The 21,152-nt window shown below is 35.3% G+C and overlaps 1 protein-coding gene and 1 long non-coding RNA gene across 11 annotated transcripts in view; one reads left to right on the top strand and one right to left on the bottom strand.

Annotated features, from left to right (window-relative positions):
• The window catches only part of vti1a (vesicle transport through interaction with t-SNAREs 1A), a 298,128-nt gene that overhangs the window by 188,919 nt on the left and 88,057 nt on the right, over nucleotides 1-21,152 (bottom strand). For 7 of the 10 annotated variants that reach the window (XM_069899899.1, XM_069899902.1, XM_069899901.1 and 4 more), the window contains exons 5-6: nucleotides 20,946-20,966; nucleotides 18,354-18,438 (exon numbers count right to left, since the gene is read on the bottom strand). In XM_069899899.1, the coding sequence (XP_069756000.1) occupies nucleotides 18,354-18,438; nucleotides 20,946-20,966 (106 nt within the window). Of the gene's footprint in view, nucleotides 1-12,296; nucleotides 12,902-18,353; nucleotides 18,439-20,945; nucleotides 20,967-21,152 lie in introns of those variants that run through there. The other 3 variants (XM_069899907.1, XM_069899900.1, XM_069899906.1) reach the window with 2 other exon arrangements.
• On the top strand, nucleotides 1,264-10,962 carry LOC138743890 (uncharacterized). Its single transcript, XR_011345097.1, has 3 exons — nucleotides 1,264-1,362; nucleotides 4,711-4,769; nucleotides 10,249-10,962. It is a non-coding gene; the product is annotated as an uncharacterized lncRNA (long non-coding RNA).

Genomic DNA, 21,152 nt, shown 5'->3' with positions numbered 1-21,152 from the left:
CCAGGGCTTCTTATTGGGGACTGTGACTGTAAGTCTGTAAGGGCACTTAGGTAATTCCTGCCAGTGGTGAATCTGTCAGCCTTGCAGCAGGCAAAAAGAAATTTCATGTAATAGAACAGTTTTATTACTATGACAATAAATGGAATCTTGAAAAAGCCTGAATGACTTTGAGGGGACACACTCATCAAAAGTTGTTTTGATGAAGTCTATAACAGCCCTAGAGTAATCATTCAAAGTCTTAGCTTTCTTTAACACCACCCAATCCACTATCTGAAGGCATCTCTATATCTCTTCTTCAGCCTTCTGCGACAATCTTCTGCCAGTCCTGATGTCTGGGGCCTCTTTTTTAAAAAAAAGTCTGTATGATGGCAGAAGGAGCACAGTCAGGTGATCCAACCAAAATATGAACTCAGTAAAGAACTGTAGGCCTTCCTTATCTTGGTATAACAGTAATTGAGTGTGATGGGACCTCTGGTACATGCTGATGGTAATTGGGCATGGTTTTCTGAAGACAGGCCTGGTTAAAGTCACCAACTATGATTTGTTGTGTGTAGAGGTGGGATGCCTCTTGTTTACTGAGGACCAGGCAATATACCCATCCAGGTACTGAAGGACCATGCTGATTGAGGTCCTCAGTGATCTTCAACACATCATTCCTGCAGGTTTCAAGGCAGCAAACATCATCTTGGTACCAAAGAGGGTGACAGGAACAAGGCTCTCAATGACTTCCACCCTATGGCACTGATTTCCACTCTTATGAAATGCTTTGAACCTCTGTTAATGTAATGTATCAAAAGTAAAATTTCCAGAGACACTATACCCATTTCAATTCGCCTACAGATTGAACAGTTCCACTGACAATGCTCTAGCCTTGTCTCTCCACTCCAATCTGACCCACCTGGAGAACGATGTCTCGTACACCTGCTGTTCATTAATTTCAGCTTTGCATTTAATACCCCAGAGGCTGGTGGAGAAGCTGCCCTCGCTGGGACTTAACATCCCTCTCTGTAACTGGATTCTGAACTATCTAATGGAAAGACCACAATCTGTCTGGGTCAGAAGCAGAACATTGAGTACCATCACACTGAGCAATGGCGCATCTCAGGGCCATGCTCAGTCCGCTCCTGTTCATGCTACTGATCCACGACTGCAACACAGCTCCAACAGTGTCATCAAGTTCGCAGATGACACAACAGTAGTTGGCCTCATCAGAAACAGCGATGAGTCACAGAGCAGAGGTGGAAAATCTCATGAAATGGTGAAAGAAAAACAAGCTGTTCTCAATATTGACAAGACGAAGGAGATGATTGTAGTTTTCAGGAGGACAGAGATGTCCACCCTCCATTACGTCCATCCCAGCAGGTAAAGGATTAAGAGTATGAAATGGGGAATGTGGCGGAGATGACGTGTTTTTACCCCTACCTGTTTTTATTTAACACCCAGGGTCCTATAGCCTTGAGGAGGATCATTGTCTTTGTCGGTATTTATGTGGTTTTTTTTTAACCTTTGTATTCTCATATTTTGGTATTTGTATAATTTAAGGGTAGGGAAAGGAGGGAGTACGGAGGGGAAAAACAGAGACTCTGTAAATCATAACATGTGGAAAGAGAATGTAGTATTTTGTTTATTGGACTCACACGAGTCTTTGGAAAATTAAAAATAAAATATTTTTTAAAATAGCTTGGCAGTGGCAAAAGTTGAGAGCACTAAGTTCCGCAGAGTCCACTTAAGAAGTGACCCTTCTTGGACACACATCTCCTCACTTGTAAGGAAGGCACAACAGTGACTGCACTTCCTTAGAAAGCGGGAGGCAGACAAGGCTATCGGTGACCATTCAGTCAACTTTCTACAGGAGATCTATCGAAAGCATCCTACCAGCTGCATCACAATGTGGTTTGGTTATGAGCGGAGCATCAGGACCATAAAAGCAGCAGTGAGGATCACTAGGATCTCCCTCCTCCCAGCAAGTGGATTTATCGGGATTGTTTTTAATCAAGAGGGCTTGCAAAATCAAGGAGAAACCCGACCACCTCATACACAGCATCTTCCAGCTACCCCTGGTGGGAAAAAGATAGAAGAATTGGAGCTAGAACCACCAAGCTGAGGATCAGCTTCTTCCCATGGACAATGAGATTGTTGAATGACTGCTAAAAATAACTCTCTTTGATTCTACTATTTATCAGTAATATTTATTTTAATATATGCATGTATATAGATGTATATGTATCGTTTGTCTGTATGTGTGTTACATCTGCATGCATGTTTTGCACTGTCCTGCACCGAGGACTGTTTTGCACTGGCACAATCAAATGGCAAATAAACAAACTTAATGACCGCATCTTGCAGCTCTACAAGCGCCTGTTTGTAATCGGCATTGGGAGGGATACAAACTCGGTGAGAATCATTGATGAAAACTCTCAGTGCAGATGGAAGGGTCTGCATTTAATCAACATTTGCTCTAAGCAGTGGAGCAGGAAGTCGACAGAATCAAAAATTATAGTCGTGAACAAGTCACGAAATTTGTTGTTTTGTGGCAGCATCAGGAGTGCACAGCAGGTGCTTTGAACCCTGTGGTGACAATGAACTTCTGAAGTGAGATGCTGAAAGTGTCAGATCTTCCCTCTACGGTTTCCAGCATTAGTCTGCCAAAAGGCACAACTTATAATATTTCCCCCAAAAAGTAAAAGTCTACTTTTACTGGTGGCATTTACATCTACTGAAGTGCTTTGAGAGATTGTTCTTGCAGCAGAGCTAGTCCTGTGTCAGTAAGGAACTAGACCCACTCCAATTCATCGATCGTCACAACAGGTCAATGGCTCACTGGTCCTCCGCTCTGTATTAGTTCACCCGAACCACAAGACCACCTGCATCAGCCTGTTATTCTTTGACAACAGCTCAGCGTTCAACACCATCAGATCGGCAAAATATATAACCAAACTAAGGGATCTGGGAGACAAATAAGAAAAATGGCAGATGCTGGAAAACTGGAGCAACATACAAAATATCTGAATGGCATGTCACCTACGATCTCCCAGTGGCTAGTTATTTTAATTCCACTTCCCATTCCCTATTTTGCTGCCAATTTGAGGCCATATGCAAATTAGAAGACCAACACCTTAATTCCATCTTGGCATGCTCCCACTGGACAGCATCAACATTAACCTCCAATTTCCAGAACGTCGTTTTCTCTGCGCCTCCAACACCCTGATCCATCGAGTTCCTTTCCTCCTTCTCCTCCCTACACCCTCTATATGTCCGCCACTCACACCTTCCCGTCTTTGCATCATTTACTGTCCTTTCCTATCAGGGTGCATCTTCCTTAGCTCTTAGCTTCTTTCTCCTATCACCTCCTCATTTCTTGCATTAGTCCCATATCTTAACCCACCCATGCTATTTGTTTATGATAACTCAAGCACTTCTCTCACTACAGACATTAAGCTACCTTCCTACATCCCTTTTAAACAGTGGCGTGATATTTACTGTTTTCCAAACCACTGGGACCCATTCACTGAGTCCAGAAAATTTTGTTAAAATATTACTATAGCACTATAATGTCCACCATTTCCTTCAGTACTCTGGGATGTAGTCCATCAAGATCAGCGGGCTTATCTACCTGTAGGCCCACTAGTTTTCTCAGCACTAGTCTTTAGTGATAGTATCATGGTTCTCACTTCCCATTGCATCCATTAAATTTCTCTTTGGCATGTTACATGTATCGATCACCGTGAAGACCTTCACAAAATAGTTGTTCGAGACCTTCGTAATTTCCATATTCCCCCTTCATATCTTCCAAAGATTCTATGTTCTCTTTTGCATTCTTTTCCAGCTTTATAAAATTATTTTAAAAATATATTTTGTACCAGTTTACTTTCTTAATCTATATTCCCTTTCATGCTTGCTTGCAGAATTGTAGAATTATTGCTTGCTTATACAAAAGACTGCAGGATTGCACTAATTTTTTTTGCATATATTTGAAATCCACTATTTTTAATGTATAATTTGTGGTCAATGTATTTCAGTAATTTGCTATCTGTTGTTTCCTGGGTTTATGTCTATGAAGTATATTTTTGTGAACAATGAGAGGAGATCCAAGGGTGCATACTATATGCAAAGAAATCAAAGTTCAGACTATATGTCAATAGTTTTAGTAATCTTTAAATATTTGTAAATGATACCACAATGGTTATATGGTTATAAGTAGATAAATCATGGTTTAAAACACATCAATGCTCACAATGCGAAGATACCTTGGTTTTAATATTTACCCACCTCAGTGGTGCACAAGATGAATAGACATGCAAGTATTATTCCAATGTATTGTAACAATCAAATACTGGAATTTCAACTCTGTATGTTAATTTAGCTCCCTCATATGGTTGAGCACAGTATCTTCGTTCAGGAAGCTTTCGGTGAACAAATGGACTCATTCTAACCTAAGCAAGCTTTAACAAAAAACAGAGACAGACAAAAATGGTGAATTAAATTATAAATTTCTAATTAAAAGCTTACTGACATGGACATGATGCTTCACTGCTGTCCATGAAGCACATCATAAAGATCTTTTCTGATCCTTTTCTGACATCCACGGCACACACTCAGTAGTCATGACATAATTAGTCATGATATCATTAGTTAAACATATTAAGGAATTGTCACAGGCAATACAGTATGGTGGAAAAGTGTTTAACAATCTTTTTATGTATTTGATAGATTACTAAATAAAGACTGAAGATGCACAAGATTAAATTGAAATTTTGACACCACAAAAGGTGAAAAAAATTAATTATTTTTGAAATATTTATGAGAGGGAAATTAAGTTGACACAATTAATCTTTTTGGGCCAGGGAATGTCCTCCTTTAGAATTAGGGATCAGTTTATCGTTAAAAACTCAACTCGATTCCCTTAAACTTTTCAGGATTTTATTCCACGTGGCTAGATTGTATTCTTGTCTAATCAACTGATTTTGTTCAGTTCCAGTGCAGAAGTTCACAAAAAGTGTGGACCACAGGAGGCCAGCAACTTTCAGATTTCCACATGAATCTTTGAATATTTCCATATTTTTATTCAAATTATGTCAGCTCTCCGACCAGCCCCATTTGTTCCACTCCCCCACTTACCTCCCTGTCCCCTCTCACAACTTTCCCACTTCTCTTGCATGCAGCATATAGCAGTAACATATACATCAACAAGTCTGAATTTATCTTGCAATTGTTATGTTTTTGCAGATATTTCAGCTTTTGGAGTCCTAATAAGACATCCAAAATGATAAATATGTTAGAGTTTGGAGGGAAGAGCAATTAGTAAACTGAATAATATAAAAACATTAAGCTTTTACTTTACTAAACGCATAGAAATAAATAAATGAGACACATGCTACTCAACCAATAATCAAAAAAGATGAAAATATACACCAATATAAATATTTTAGTAAACTGCCACACAAAAATACATGAATGTTTAATTTAGACGCTACCTATGTCATTATCCGTTACACATTCTTCCACTGATTCCCTTTTGGGAATCTCAAAATGCATGCATTTTTTAAAATCACTTGATTTCAGCATTACTTTATATTCTGCTGAATACACGCACTCCAATGTCGAGGAAAAGCTCTGATTCCTGATAAACCACTGAAGAACATGTGGGAAGCACATTCTTTAAAATCTCTGTTGGGTCGCGGCATTATTTTTAAGTTTCTGCATTTCACTTGGGATTCTGCCTTTTCAGAAATTAACAAGTCTGTTTTGAGTTTTGCCACTGCAGAATTCTTCGTATATTTTTTTTTTGCTTCCCCCCAAAAAAAGGAGCAATCATCTACAAAGCCATTGTCAAATTAAAGAAATACAGAAAATTGACTTTAGTAACTTTTGCATCTTTATTAAATCTGACTTGAAACATGAAGCAGTTCAAAGTTAAAGATGAAAAGCCCCAGCCATGAAAATGACTACAGATCTAAACGTTGTTCATTTTGAATTGTCTAAATGATGCCGATTAATCTCAGCTTTACATATGCTTCAGATTTACTTCTACAATACCGATACAAATATTTTCTTCTAAATCATGTTGCAGCTTTTACCTTGATACTTTTGTGTCTATTAAGGGTGTGAAGTGTGATATCAATAATTATGTCCTACCATGAAAATCCATTAATATTTATTCAAAATAATTACATAAATTGTTGCATCTCATTCATACAGACTGCATACAAGTCTACTTGAACATTCCTGAGAAATGGGTTCTACCTTATACTTAATTTAGTGTTCTGAGAATCATATTTATTCTATGTTGTATGGAAAATAGGAAGTCTGATAGCTCATGCATTGTGGGTCCCAAAGAGGAAAAATGGTTTGGAGAAAACAAATTCAATAGAGAAACATATTTCATTATATGGAAGAACAGATAGTATTTTCAAATAGGTCATAGCTCTTCATATCTCTAGCTGGTCTTGGATTAATTTCCTATAGTTTCAAAGAATGATTTACATGCACCGATGTACTTTATTTTCTACAAATGTTTTGATGTGGATTGTGACAGTAATAAAATGCAATTGGTTGCAAGAAGGATGTTCCAAAATAAAGGCAAACAGAAATATATGGTAACTGCATACTGCTAATGCAATTATTCAGAAATATCACAATTTCATTTTAAAATGCTATTATTTAATTCAAAAGTCACAGTTTACTGAAAAATGTTTATATTCAAAACATGCTTTATACGCAGTGTGGCATGGCTAAAACAACTCTGGGGGCTGAAGGTTACATTACATTCTAAAAACAAAGCTGAACTATTTATTAATGCAGTTGAAAATAATTATTCAGAATACTGTACCAAAAACAGAACTTTCTTGCCAGCTCATTTTATTTTGTTTTCTATGCCAAAGCGCCATATTAAAAAAACAGCAAATGGTAAACTGCTGTTCAAAATTAATACTTTGATAATTAATAGCTTTGACCTTGAATTTGCATATGACTTACAAGCTAATATTAACAAGTACTAGTTTCATATCAACGTAAACTGGATGAAAGTGCCACAAAATTGATTGCAAACAAAATCCCATGACAATTCTCTTGAAAAAAAAAACATTTATCTCTTCCACAAATTTTGTAATAAAGCAAAAGGTTGATTAAAAGCTATACATGGTAAAAGATAGATATTTTTAAAGAATGTCACGAAAAAATAATTAGAAACACATTGAAACAAAAACCCAATGCAAAGACAATTTTGTTATTTGTTCGTTTCTGAGGTAGAATCATGAAAAATGTGAATTGTACTGATAAAAACTGCAAACTGCTAATAGAGAGCACCTCTGTTCTTAAAGTATTCTGTTCTGATCTAGAGGCAGCAAAAGACTGCACAGCTTTTGGGTTGTCTATCTATTTTGACCCACCCAAGTTTCTCCCCAACATTCAATTCTTCCTCCTGAAAGACTGCATTGACCATTGCATATTCCCTGTTAACTAGACAAAGTCTGCACTATTCTAACACTGGTCTCATTGTAAGCGTATAGAAAATGACCTACTGACACTACACAAAGATAGTAATTATTGAATTACACAGTCTGTCATTGTCCTTTTTGTCACACCTCTAACAGGTGCCATTAACAGAACTGCCAAATTATAATAATCTTTTCAAGCCCTCTGTGGTCCCAATAATGCCTTTTTCCTGCCCACGTAATCAATGTGTGAACAGCAAGCCATTTATATTGTTACTAAATATAGTGAACTGAAAGCTTTGACTTGTAGCTTGTTAAGATTGAAGAGCATTTACCATAAAAATGATTTACAGTGCAGGATAATAACATACATTACAAAGCACTTAATATCAATAGTAAGGGATGGAAACATGAACATCAGTTGCACTTATTTCTAATATAAAATAGCTCATAATTCATTTTATGGAAGTGCATTATGTTATGTAGCATGTTTTTTTAGTCAGAAGGAATTCTTATTTCATTTCAGATTTTCTAGGTGCAGGTATCAAAAGATACAATAGAATTTATTATTTTAGGCTATTTTTTAAAAATTAATTAACCTAGTTATAACTCAATTATAATAATCAGAAAACATAAGAGATAAAATATGCTCAAGGACTTTAGTTCTTCACACCTTCTGCATATTCACATTGACCAAATTAAAATTACAGTGCATTTCTGGATTTACCCTGTTAAAATTACAGTGCAATGGCCCTTAGTTTACACACACCTCTTAAATGTATTAAGTTTACTTTATTTCAACATCTAATTTCATTTTGATACATTATGAAAAAAAGTTGTACATCATCTAAATGATCTGCTTCTTTTACAATTTCTGTAGAAATGTGAAAAATGTGTGCACATACATATAAACGAATGAATGTAAACATTCTTTCAAAAATGTACCATCTCATTCATGACATATATAACATTCTTAATTTAGCCTGTGGCAACTCCATTTATGTTTAGAATGCTGTTCATTTGAATCTTACTCTGCAAAGATGACTGCCGAGAAAATACAATTTAGTTTTCCTGTATGGATAAAGATGACGCGAGTTGGTGTGAAAAATGACAGAAGAAATACAGTATCATAAACAAAAATAAGATTTTCATTTTATTTCCCTTCAGTGGATAAAACAGCAAACTAAATGGCCAACTGTTCTTAATTATATTGCTTTATCCACTGTTTTTAAAAATGAATATTTTGTTCATAGCTTATAATAAATAATGTGACTGCTTCCGTTGATAAAAACACATTGAAAGCATCACAATTTGGTACAAGGAAAGACATAATTAGGCTGATGATGTCGGTTTTAATAGTATTATTATTCTTGCAATTCTTAGGATAATTTATATTTTATGAAACCATCAGTGTTTTTTTTCCCAAGAATCTAGGCAAATTTCAAAAACATAATCAAAGAGACAATTATTTATCTGCATAGTTTAAAGAGCTGATGTGGCATTTAATACATTTGCCATAATGTGAATTGAAACAATAATCAGTTCCTCGTCTTTCAGTAAAAATTCCTTTCCTTTGGCTTGGCTTCGCGGACGAAGATTTATGGAGGGGGTAAAAGTCCACGTCAGCTGCAGGCTCGTCTGTGGCTGACAAGTCCGATGCGGGACAGGCAGACACGGTTGCAGCGGCTGCAGGGGAAAAATGGTTGGTTGGGGTTGGGTGTTGGGTTTTTCCTCCTTTGCCTTTTGTCAGTGAGGTGTGAATAAGTTATTTAAAATATCAACTTTGGAATCTGAATTCTCATAAAAATATTTATGCTATAAAATTAAGAGTGAACAAGATGAGCTTCACAACTTTTCTCCTATCTGTTAATACAAATCAGTCATGGAACAGTTGATAAAGGTGGCACATTTTATATTAGATTACAATTGAAGTACTAACAGTGGCTTACATTTTGTTTGCTCCAGATTTTCATATGTTTAAGGTTTCTAGATTACTAGTGAATTAACATAATGCTACTGAATTGTGCACGAGTCAAGCAAAAAAGGTGGTAAGAGAAAGATGGTGCAATTTACAAACAGCTCAAGAGCACAGCCTATCTGTGTTACCTTATCTATGTCATTTTAAATCATACTTTGACAACCTGAATTCATCAGAATTGTGATCCAAATAATATTCATCATGTGTCTGAATTCTGCAATTTACCAACAAATTATGATTATTAATCTTCACAATAAATAACCCCAATTTTTTTTTCATGAACATGTTTTACATCCATAACTTATCAATGACAATTCCTTCATCAGAACATCACCTCTTAACAAATTTGTCAACTCTTCAAAGTTCAACAAAAGCAACTTCCTGACTCCCACTTCTGTTCTTTGTTTTCCACTTCCTTTTGCAGACCATATTAAGCAGAATTTAGACTACGCTTGGAATGTCACAGAACAGTCACCACATCTGTTGTTTTCTGTGTGCTCCGTAAATGGAATTATATCAATGCATTTGGAACCACAGACACAAGACACCAAAGCACTCTATTGATTCCTGTCATTCTAAAAATATAATTGTGCAGTAGCTAAATAAAATCTTTTTCAAATAATATATTGTTTGCAAAATATTGCACTAATTAGAAATAATTACATATGCCTGTAAGCTCGAGATTATGTCTCAATTCTCAAGTCTGTCAACTGTATTTGATTGCTTATGAACTGCAAACAAGGTTAACTATTTATTTCTGATTAAAGTTGGTGTTTTCTGAAAATATATTTGTCTCTGTAATAACCACTTAAATAATTATTTTCACTCTACTTCCAGAATTTGATCCCACATTATTAAAGGTGCAGAAGAAAAAAGCATCAGCAAAAACTCAGTCCTCATCGATCAAACTTGAATTCAAATGAAATCCCACAACAGTTAATAGCAAGAACAAATGCATAACCAGGTGCTGCTAGATATTTTGCCACATGAAGATCTTGCAATATATTTAATTTTATAAATATATGCACTTATTTGTCCTTTAGGAGGAAAAAGGGAAGATTGTGTTGGAGGATGGACATTCAACCATCATAATGGTTCAAAATGCATTGCCAACCATTGGATCAGAAAGTTTTCAGATGTCAATCAAGTTATTTAACAAAATGAGCAGATTCTCAACAAGAAATTATAGGGATGTCATGTTGATATTATTGTATTTAAATTTCAGTTAAGGTTTCTTTTTATAGATTCAAAAAAACTTGTGCCCTGCATTTTAATAGTTAGCACTTAATCTCATTTTGAAGCAATGGATTACGAGATTTCATTGTTTACCAGCTACAGTTGAAAATATACTCGCAGGGTCTAAAAGTAAATTTCACTTTATTGGAATCTGAGTACTTAAAAGAAGCACGTACTCTTAACTTTGTCTGGAAATTTCTGTGTTTTCTGAAAACATACTTAACTCTGTAATGATTAGCATTTTAAAGCATTCTGTTCTTATCGTGTGTCAAAAATGAGCAAAATAAACTTTAAAAAGTGATGAGTAGAGAATGTGTGCGGAAAAAAGGATGCTTTTTAGCTCCCTTAAAATGTACATATATTTTATTCATTTTTTATTCTTCTGTTATGAAATACATCAATGTGAAAGAGCAGTGCACTCCAGTAAAAACATTATTTCATTGAAGAGGTGTGTAAATCAGTCAAATTTTAAACTGCAAACATTATTTTAAAAGTACAAAATATTTGGAACACAATTTCTTAACACGAAGTAATCTTTTCAGATGTTAAATAAACAATTTCCCCCACAAAAGTACTAAAAACCTTAAATAATTAATAAAATTAAACATTAATAAATAAAGAATCTTATAAAACAGAAATGCACTTTTTTTGCGAGGAATAAATGATGCTGAACTGTCGCAAGGCCTGGCGACATCTGTTTTCTCTAATCACCAATACTCTTCTCTTTTTGAAGAGTTTTTGCAAAGAAAACCCAAAACAAACTATTGAATTCTCTTCAAGCCCTGTTCTCTTTTAGACAGTCTGTTGGCCATATCATGATGAAGTTCGTTGCATGTTGAGCTGACCATTGTGTAGATTGTGTGCTTTGTTTGGGGGATAATTTGGGGTTTGGGCCTTAGCTACCGTAGTTCAAGCGTAAAATACTCTGCCATCACACCGCATACTGTTGCCAAACGACCCTCTAAATCCTTGAACCAACTGTGTCCTTTAGTGTCACAACAAATAATGCTGATTTATTACAATGTGCAAGTTTCTACTGATTAAAATAAGCCACAAGCACGTGGTGTTGGAATTAGCACATTTAGAAGCCTGTTTCCCACATCCTATTTTGCGCTAGTGCGGCTGATCCCTGCAATTCTACGCGGGTGCAATTTTAATGACTGCTATGTTTTTGATGTTTCGATGAAAACGCTGCTAGGTGTTTGTGGCAGCACTAGATACCGAGCCTGAATTGCTGTGATTGGAACACTGTGACACTAGCTCTGTTTACGATATCATCGGTGTCATTTTCCTTTTAACGATAAGACACTTCCCTGACAAGCCTCGATTAGGGAAAAAATTATTATTACATTCACTTTTTTTCCGACAGGATAGCGAGATAAACAGGAGAGAGCCTTAGGGGAGAGAAAAGGTGAAGATACCAGAAAAGCAAATAAAAAGTCTTTGCTGCCATCAAACTATTTAATTAACAGGAAAATATCTTGAATATTACATTCATCTTCAGTAATATAGATTTATTTGACTTTTATTGCTACTAAATTCCTGATTTTGTAATGTATTTTTGGTGCACTGTATTTGGCTTTGATTAAATTACCTCTGTATGTGCATATTTCACAAACTAGTATGAAATATTCTTTCTCATTCAGCATTACCAGATGCAAGATAACTTCACTCAATGCTGATTTTGCAGAAGAATAAAAAATGATTAGGTAGTTAACAAAACACGGCACTTTCTTGAAATACTCCAGCTTCTTTGCTAATGAGATTGGGAAGCTGTGAGTGAGCCAAGATACACAATATATTTTCTTTTCTTTCTTCTTTGGCTTGGCTTCGCGGACGAAGATTTGTGGAGGGGGTAAAAGTCCACGTCAGCTGCAGCCTCGATTGTGGCTGACAAGTCCGATGCGGGACAAGGCCAAGACTATATTGATGCTATTATTCATTCTATAAGAGTTCCAGATTCATAACAATAAAATAATTAAGTCATTTTACACCTACATAAATGCTATCAACTTCATGGAATTCTTGCAGCAGATGCTAAACATTTTGAACGCATTGCATTAAAAGGAGACTGAGAATTAGGTCAGTTTCATCCCAACTGCATGCTATTTTTCAGCAATGCTCGATTAAAATCATTAGGTGGTTCTAACTGCTAGATTCTCTTTCACCAGGACAATTATTGCAAGGACAACCAGGTTAGACTCTTCAGTTTTACTTCTGTTGACCAAAACATCCATAGTGAAGTTACCAGAGGCTAGAGAGAGAAAGAGAGAGAGAGAGAGAGAGAGAGAGAGAGAGATCAGAGTGTGACGGTTACAGGAGTACTTGAATACCCATCGTCTGGCACAGCAAGATCTCAAAGTCTCCAATAGGTTTCAAAGAGAACCGATTATTTTTTTCCAAGACCCTCTGCTCTCCAGTGAAGCTGTAACCATGATTTTTTTTCTCTGCCTAATTCCACAGGAAAAAAAAATCAAAACAAGCTAAACAAATTGATGTACTCTTTAATATAGTCGGTGCATCATCACAGCATCTTGTGTCTCGCTGGATGACAAGTTGAGCTCTGTGTACCATACATCTATCACTTTGTTGGCAACTTCAATGCTTCAGGAAGGGGGGAAAAAAAAGCCTCTCAATTGAGATATTGGCACCTTTGATTGACGTAGCCTAATCAGCTTATCTGCACATTAATAAAGCTGATGGCCTGCAGTGATGGTCTTGCACCCAAGCTCAATGAACTTACAGGAGCAAAAGCCTCGAGGGCTAGTCTAATGGTACCAGGAGCCATTTACTGCTGAATCCTTCCAGAAATAGCAAAATGGCTGAAATGTGAAAATCTATTTGTTTAGAGAGATTTTTTTTTATTTCCAATGGTTATTTTTTTCTTTTGCTTGGAACTCAAAATGCCCCATTTAACCGTCCAGACTCGCACACAAATACTTATTCCATTGAAACTATTTTCTTTTGCAACAGCATTTCACACCAGTCCTAAGTAACAGACAACACTATCTAGGCAGAGAAATATAAACTATTGCCTGAGGTTCTAATGAATTACACAAATGGAAAAGATCACAAGGATATATCTCCTTTGATATTGTCAGAATCTGGTTAGTTCATCCAGCTTCCTCCATTTCTTTTAAAAACAATGTCCCTTCAAAATAAAATCATCAGTATGGAATCCACAAACCCAATATGTTGCACCACGAACATTTATTTCAATTATGCTAATTGTCTGTACTTAATTTGTAATCTCAGCACTCAAACTACAAACAATTTGTCAACTTAACCATGAAATGCAGTTCTACTAGTGCAATATTCTACCATAGCTGGACTGTTCTGAATGATCATTTAACTTTTTAAAAATGTAATATTCCCTACTTGTAAAAATCAAAAATCACACCAAAAGAGGAAAACATCAGTAATTTTATGGTTGTCCATCTGTACAGCTTCTATTCATGCTTAATTAATGCACAGGTGTGAATAGATTAAGACTTTTGTTCAATGCTTATTTTAAATAATGGCTTATATTTCTAATAATACAGTGCTGCAATGTTGCAAAAGTTATTACACTATTTTATTCTCTTCATTTACTCTATCTTCGACTGACTCTGCCATTTCTACTGCATCTATCTTTTGGTCCCTCTGACTTTTCCAAATAATTCTCTTTGCAGTTGAATCCAACCACAGTGCCTATTTCTACAGATACTGACTTCAACAGCTCTACTTCTCCAACACCTCTTTTGATAACCTCAACCTTCTATGAATTATCCATCAGCTTGTATAATTGACATCCATGGTTGACTGAATAGCAATATCTAACAAATGAATATTGAGAAGAGGTAAATCTTTGGTCTTTTCACAAACTTTGTAACCTACCCTTCTCTCAGGCCATTTTTTTTTGAGGATAAAAGTATACAGTTTTCAACCTTGGAGTCATTTATGATTCTGAATTACCCACGAGGCTAAATATCTGTTCATAACGTTGTCTGATTCAACTCTTGTCTAATTTTCTACTGAAACGGTCATCCATGTATTTGTTACTTCATCATTATTTCAATGCATACCCTCTTCATTCTCCCTTCAGTGGAGTAGAGATCATCTGCAATATCAATATAAATATCCCAAATCATTCGTTGAACTATACTGGCCCCCAGTTAATCAGTGCCTATGTTTTAAATGAATCATCCTGGATTTCAAATATCTATATAACTAACCTCATCCCCACCTTCATTCTCTGCTGTGCTCTCATCCAAATCCACTGTTAATCATTCCCAAATTTAGCTGCACCTTTATAGTTGCAGTACTTTCAGCGACTGAGGCATTCATTTCTGGAATTTCCTTCTACATCTTTGGAGAGCCTTCCTCATCATTATATGACATATCCCTATGGGAAAACTAATTTCTGGTCAAGAACAGAACACTCTCCCATTGACTAAAATATACACGACAAGCCATCCTTTCACAATTAAAAAAAAGGTCTAAAAGCAAATGCCTTTGACACAGATGGTCTTCAAGCTTCTTTCTGATGCAAATTTGTAAATTTCAAACAATAGGTGTTAAAAACAAGCCAAAAAAAAAACACATTAGTTGGCATGCAACAATTATTAGTTGAATCAATAAATGTTGCACTCTACCCCAAAAAATAGAAAGTTATTTTATCCCAAAAAAAGCAGAGAAATTCACGACTCCTTAACATTCTGAAATGATCAAAACCCCTCAACTCAACTGCAGCATTTTAATCTGACCATAAGCCATCTATTAACCTATATAGAGAAGTGTCACATCTCTCTGAAGCAGGGTGGTTGATTTCTCGGTAAAACTAACTGCTTATTATCCAAGGTTTGGAATAATGAATACTTGTAAAACTCTGTCAACTAGTCACAAAACACAGCTACACAAAAAAAAATGCAGTGAACCCGCTGACAACTGCTATCTGAAGATGCAAACTTCAGCAGGAAATGTCTAAAAGCTCCAAATATAGTGAAAAAAGTCTTGTTTTAAACCTTGGGGCCATGGAAAGCATTAAAAAATAATTCTGTAAAAATCTTATTATAAACAAGAATTTACTTTCCCCATTTTAAAGCATTAACAAGAGCTATTTCAGCTTAATTGAGGTACTGATAAAGATTGCTATTGATTTTTGGTGCATTTAACCATGAAAACTTGGTGTTAGATCTTGTGCCTTTTATTCCCCTTACCAATATATTTTCCTTTGCTGAGTTGCATCTCTGGAGATGCCCCATTTATCAATATTTTGTCAAACGCCCAAATGGCTATCATGAAAGCTTTGGCAGATGTCAGTCTGCAATTCTACTAGAAGGATATCTTCTCTGAGCCTAATGTTGTCAACAAGCACAATGTTCCAACAGAGCTATTGGATAGCAATCAGAAGATGGAATTCGGTCTGATTTTTACCTTCCAGAGACCTAATAAAGAATCCACTTTGATGAGATTTACAAATGCAATACAATGTAGGGATTATTTACATTTTCATTCTGGTCAGTATATCTCAGCAATATGCTTGGCTACATATGGTTGTCATCAAATATACTCGACATAATGCCAAAACAGAAAATCAAAATAGTTGCAAATTCGTACTACTGTATAGAGTTTCATATTTAACAAAATTAGGTACCATTAGGTCTTTTGCTCTTACATTAATAGTGTGTGAAAAAAATCATCCTGTTTGATCCTAATCTATTTTAACTAAATTGTCCATAATAAAGTTTTGCTCAATAACTGTAGTTTGCTTCTTTTTTCCTTCTAGATTGATCCACAAAAGGTTTACACATATTTTAAGCTAAATCTGCAATCATTCTCGTGGTGTCTTACTTAATCTCTGAATGTACAATAACCTGCCTCTTTGTTCTCTCATTTAAAGTCTCTCTTACAAAAGGTTCTTTTGGTTGTATCTCCTTCCTGTTAAAATTTCTATGTACAACTTCCTCCAATATCTATGAGCTTATTCTGCCCCAATATTTGGCGATTGCTACTACTTTTAGTATCATGTTGTGCATTCCATAGTTCATATTTGTTTAATTTTGCCTTTCCTAACATGGGACATTCCATATCTCCTAATTACACTGGACAATGAACACTTTTGGGCTGCTGATCACTGGGGTCACCTTAAAATTACCCTCCCACACATCATTTTTTAGATACAGCCTATTTTGTGTTTTCCTGTCATATTTTAAGTCTACTAGTGTATTGCCCACAAAGCAAACTGTTTTGGTCAGTTCAAGCATACCTGGCGCTATGTGTAACAGAGTTAAACATGAGCTTTAATAATTTTTATTCTCAATTCTATATTTGTGAATTTTATCTCAATGAGTCACTTGTATTTACTGTTATTTTAATAATGTTTCCGGTGGGACTAAGTTCATCTTTTGTGCACCTCCTAAGCCCTCCCTTCCTGTCTCTCACACTGCTGCTACCTTGCTAAGGAGAGCGAATAAATGTTGGAAAACAATTCCATGAGTCGTTTCTTCTTCTATGCCCTGTGCAAACCCACTACATATGCAAATATTGACTTAAGCCTGGGCATGCTTAGTGCATCTGTATATGTGAGTGGCTTTTATAGTATGAAAGCAGCTCACATATACAGATGCTGTATGTTATTTTGATATGGATGGAATGCATATTGATGCACGTTCTTCAGGCAATAGCACGATGGGTGTACAGGCAGTCCTTGGGTTACGAACATCCAATTTACGAACAGCTCGTACTTATGAACGGGCTGTTCCCTAATTTGCGCATAATGCACATAATGTTTCCTCATGAAATAAGAAATGCAAGAATCTATTCCACTTATGGACAGACCGAGGTAACCGAACCTGGGAACCACCTGCACTTAACAATAGCATTTATTATCCTCAAGAAGATTCAATACAGCAGAAATGTCTCATCAATGTCGCAACAGCTGTGATACATTCTGTTAAGTTTGTAACGCGAATATGCTTAATGCGAAATACAATAAAAGTTCATTTAAAATTTTTCAAAGTTCCTACATGATACAGTAAATATGAAATTATCTTTGCGTTTAACTTAAAGTTGTCTAACATAATCCCCAATTTTTTTTTAAGGCATAAACCTTTTTGAAAAAATTTGTTGTCTAGTGTCATCAGTATGGTGCTGAAGAATCATCCCACCTGACTCCAAGCTTGACGCATACAATTTCGTAGCTTCCCTTCAAAAAAAAAGCTATAAATAACCAGAACACAAATAAAACTACATGATTTGTTAAAAGTCTAACTGTAAAACGATGAACAAATTGCTCATTTGTATATGCCTATAAAATATAAACCACCTTCTATTTTCAGCCCTTAGTCAATGCAATTTACTTTAATATTGCCTTTTACATCATCTTTTCTTCATTAAAGTACGTGCAGAGAAATTCAAGTTTTTCATCCAATAAGTACAACAACAAAATTAGGATTAAAAATAATGGCAATTTTTAAAGAAATTATATATTCTGCATAGAATTTTTGTTTTTGCAAATACTTTGTAATAAGTAAATATTTCACTCTACATACACCACTATTATTTCAATAAACATAGTTGAGACAAACTCATGAACTCCATGCCAATTTATAAGATAGATTTATAGATGTTATATTTCCATGTGCCTCACCATTGAAAGGCACCAGAAATGTCACGATCACTACTGCACACAACGCAGATAATTTGCTCCCTCTCAAAGTCCTTACCAGTTTCAACGGTCAGTTGATATCCAGCCTCCAGTCTCCGTGTTGACCTTTCCAATCGCTCAGTATTATCCAACAGGCATGCTCTCTGAAACAAAATTGTAGATGATTAGAGACAACACTTAAGCATGAGGTACAATTATATTTAATTTTATAGTCAAGGAACCATAAAGGCAAAATTGCTAAATTTTGGAATCAGGCCGTGTAACAGTTTTTTTTTAAAAAACGAAGAGCTAAGCAATAAATGGAGAAATAAAAATCTATTTTAAAAAAAATGTTCAGATAACTTAATTTCTTCGAGAAACAGATATTTTCAATTGAGTCAAATACGCATTTGCATCATGTTCAGCAAATGAGATTCAGGTTGATAAACTAGGAAAAAGCTATTTTTAAAAATTAGAATTTAGACAAGGCTAAATTTGAAATACCATTTAATCTACAAAAATACAAATAAACACCTGAACAACATGCCAAAGACAAAAAAGAAACCCTGCTTTGTACAGAGACACTCTCATAGGTATGGATAGAATAAGGTACTGAAAGCACACACCTAATTTAAGGTTAATTCTTTATTACAAGTTTAAAATTATTTCTTTTTATGGCACTAATTAAACCTGGATTTTTTTTTTTTTAAGATCATGAACAAAGGAAAACATCATAAAGTCTAAATTAAGAAAAATTTACCTGAACACGACGTTCTACAACTCCATCTTAACCATCAGGTTTCAACCCATAAATACATGTTCGTAAAATAATTTCAAATGATAATATGTACAATTACATTTGCAAATAAAAATTTGTTTCATAAAACATCCACAGATTTTTACATTTACAAAAAGTTCATTTCAATGGTCTTTCACCAACCCAAGTGCCATATTTTCGGAGATGAGACTAACACAAGATTTAGATTTGCTACATGTTATTGATTACTAGCAATACACATTGCAGTTTTGGAACAACCATATGATCGTCTTGATCTTTAATAGTTTTTACTTGCATTTTTTCCTAACCTGTCTAATTATGAGATCCTACAGAATTTCACTTGGGATTTTGTGCTCATTACAGCAATATGAATGCCAGGAGTCTTATTTAAACTGATGCTCTGTTGAATAATTAGGCTCCAATAGTGTGCCACACAAGTTGAAATAAATAGCTGTATAATAAGTAGAATTTCAGATAAGCTGAGCTGCAGCAAAATTATCATATCTTAAACAAAAAGCATCTCCACATTTTATTGTTATTGCATCGTTAATATACACAGACTTTTTAAACGACCTGACTAAAAATGAAAATGCCTTTAATCAGTTTAATCAGTAATTATTTAAGCATGAAAATTGAAGATTTTTTTTCCTCCCCCCACAAGTAAAACAGAAAATTGTCAAAAGCACAGACCAGCCTTTGATTTATGCTATTCAGGAGATACCAGCTTCTGTATTTTGCAGGAGTCCAAATATATTACCTTTAATTGATTGGATCAAGATACACGGATAACAAATACACAATGTAGGTGAATGAATTTGGGGGAAAGAAAAACATAACTGAAATCTTGAAGGAAAGGTCTTATTTGTTCTTTTCATTCCCTGCTGTAGACATGTGAAAGTTTTGAATGTGTGGTTTATTAATACATTTTGGGAAGAAATACTAATGCACAGAGAGAGAAAAAAAAGAGCAGAAAGGCTTTCACGCATAGGACAGGATTCCTACTTGCAATGTTGCTTCCTACACTTTGCACCCATCAACTCTTTTCTTTAGAGAATTTTAATCCTATATTCTTTCAGGGGAAAAAAGGCTAGACCCTGGTTTGTCATCCAAGTTCTATTCATGCTGTCAAAAGGCATACAAACTAATCACATGGAAAAAAAACAAGAGGGGCTACCACATTTCAAGACCATTTTAAGTTTGACAGTCAGAAAGCTTCACCAAGAACTTTCTTCCCTGACAGATGTCACTTAAAATTGGAGAAATACTTTCTAATAAAAATGGTGCCATATGAACAATCTGAATCATGTCCATAGAAGTGAGTTGCCTTGCTCTAATGAGCCCCTATGGATCTCCCTGATGCAGCTGTATTGACATGCTCACTTAAGCTAATACACCTAGACCAAGATGCCTTGGTGCCTTGAGCACTGACAGTCTGGGATACTGACAGTGTATCTTGCTTCAATCTTCAAAGAAGAAGTGATTAGAATGTTATCATTACCATTCGAAACGTGATTTTCCTATTCCCTCCTGGCAGAGGTGACATATCTGTGAGATGTGGCCAGCAGATCGCAGCAGCTAAAGCCACTTCAAAGCTTCCCTTGAAATTTTTTTCAGAATTATTAGAACAATGTGTTCAGATCAACGCAGATAGGACCTGATGTGAAGGTCAGGCACGTTGCAATAACAATCTATACTAATTAATCTGGTTCTTCAAATAGTGAGTATACTTGTTTTGGATAAATTATACTTCATATTTTATTTTTATATTTTGCAAGGTAAAGAAATCCTGTAGGGTTTGCAACACAGCTCTCAAAAAAAATTAGCAGTTGACAGAAAACACCAATATTTTCCAAACAAACACAGATACCTAACAACCAACAAGGATGCACTCACCTCTTCACGCAATTTTATCAACTGTGAACGCACAGAAAGATAAAAAGGAAAGAAATGGCAGGGATGAAACATCTGTCATACAGTTGGGTATAACATTAACTATGACAATTTATCTGTTTACATACTTTGTATTAAGAAATCATAGAAGAACCTCTTTAAAGACTCCAAAAAAAAGGCTCATGCAAAGAGAATTTTCAAAAATCACAT

Source organism: Narcine bancroftii, chromosome 10 (genome assembly GCF_036971445.1).
Source record: "Narcine bancroftii isolate sNarBan1 chromosome 10, sNarBan1.hap1, whole genome shotgun sequence".
NCBI classification, from domain to species: domain Eukaryota; kingdom Metazoa; phylum Chordata; class Chondrichthyes; order Torpediniformes; family Narcinidae; genus Narcine; species Narcine bancroftii.
Note: the sequence above shows the minus strand (reverse complement) of the source record. Positions and strands in the feature narration are given on the sequence as shown.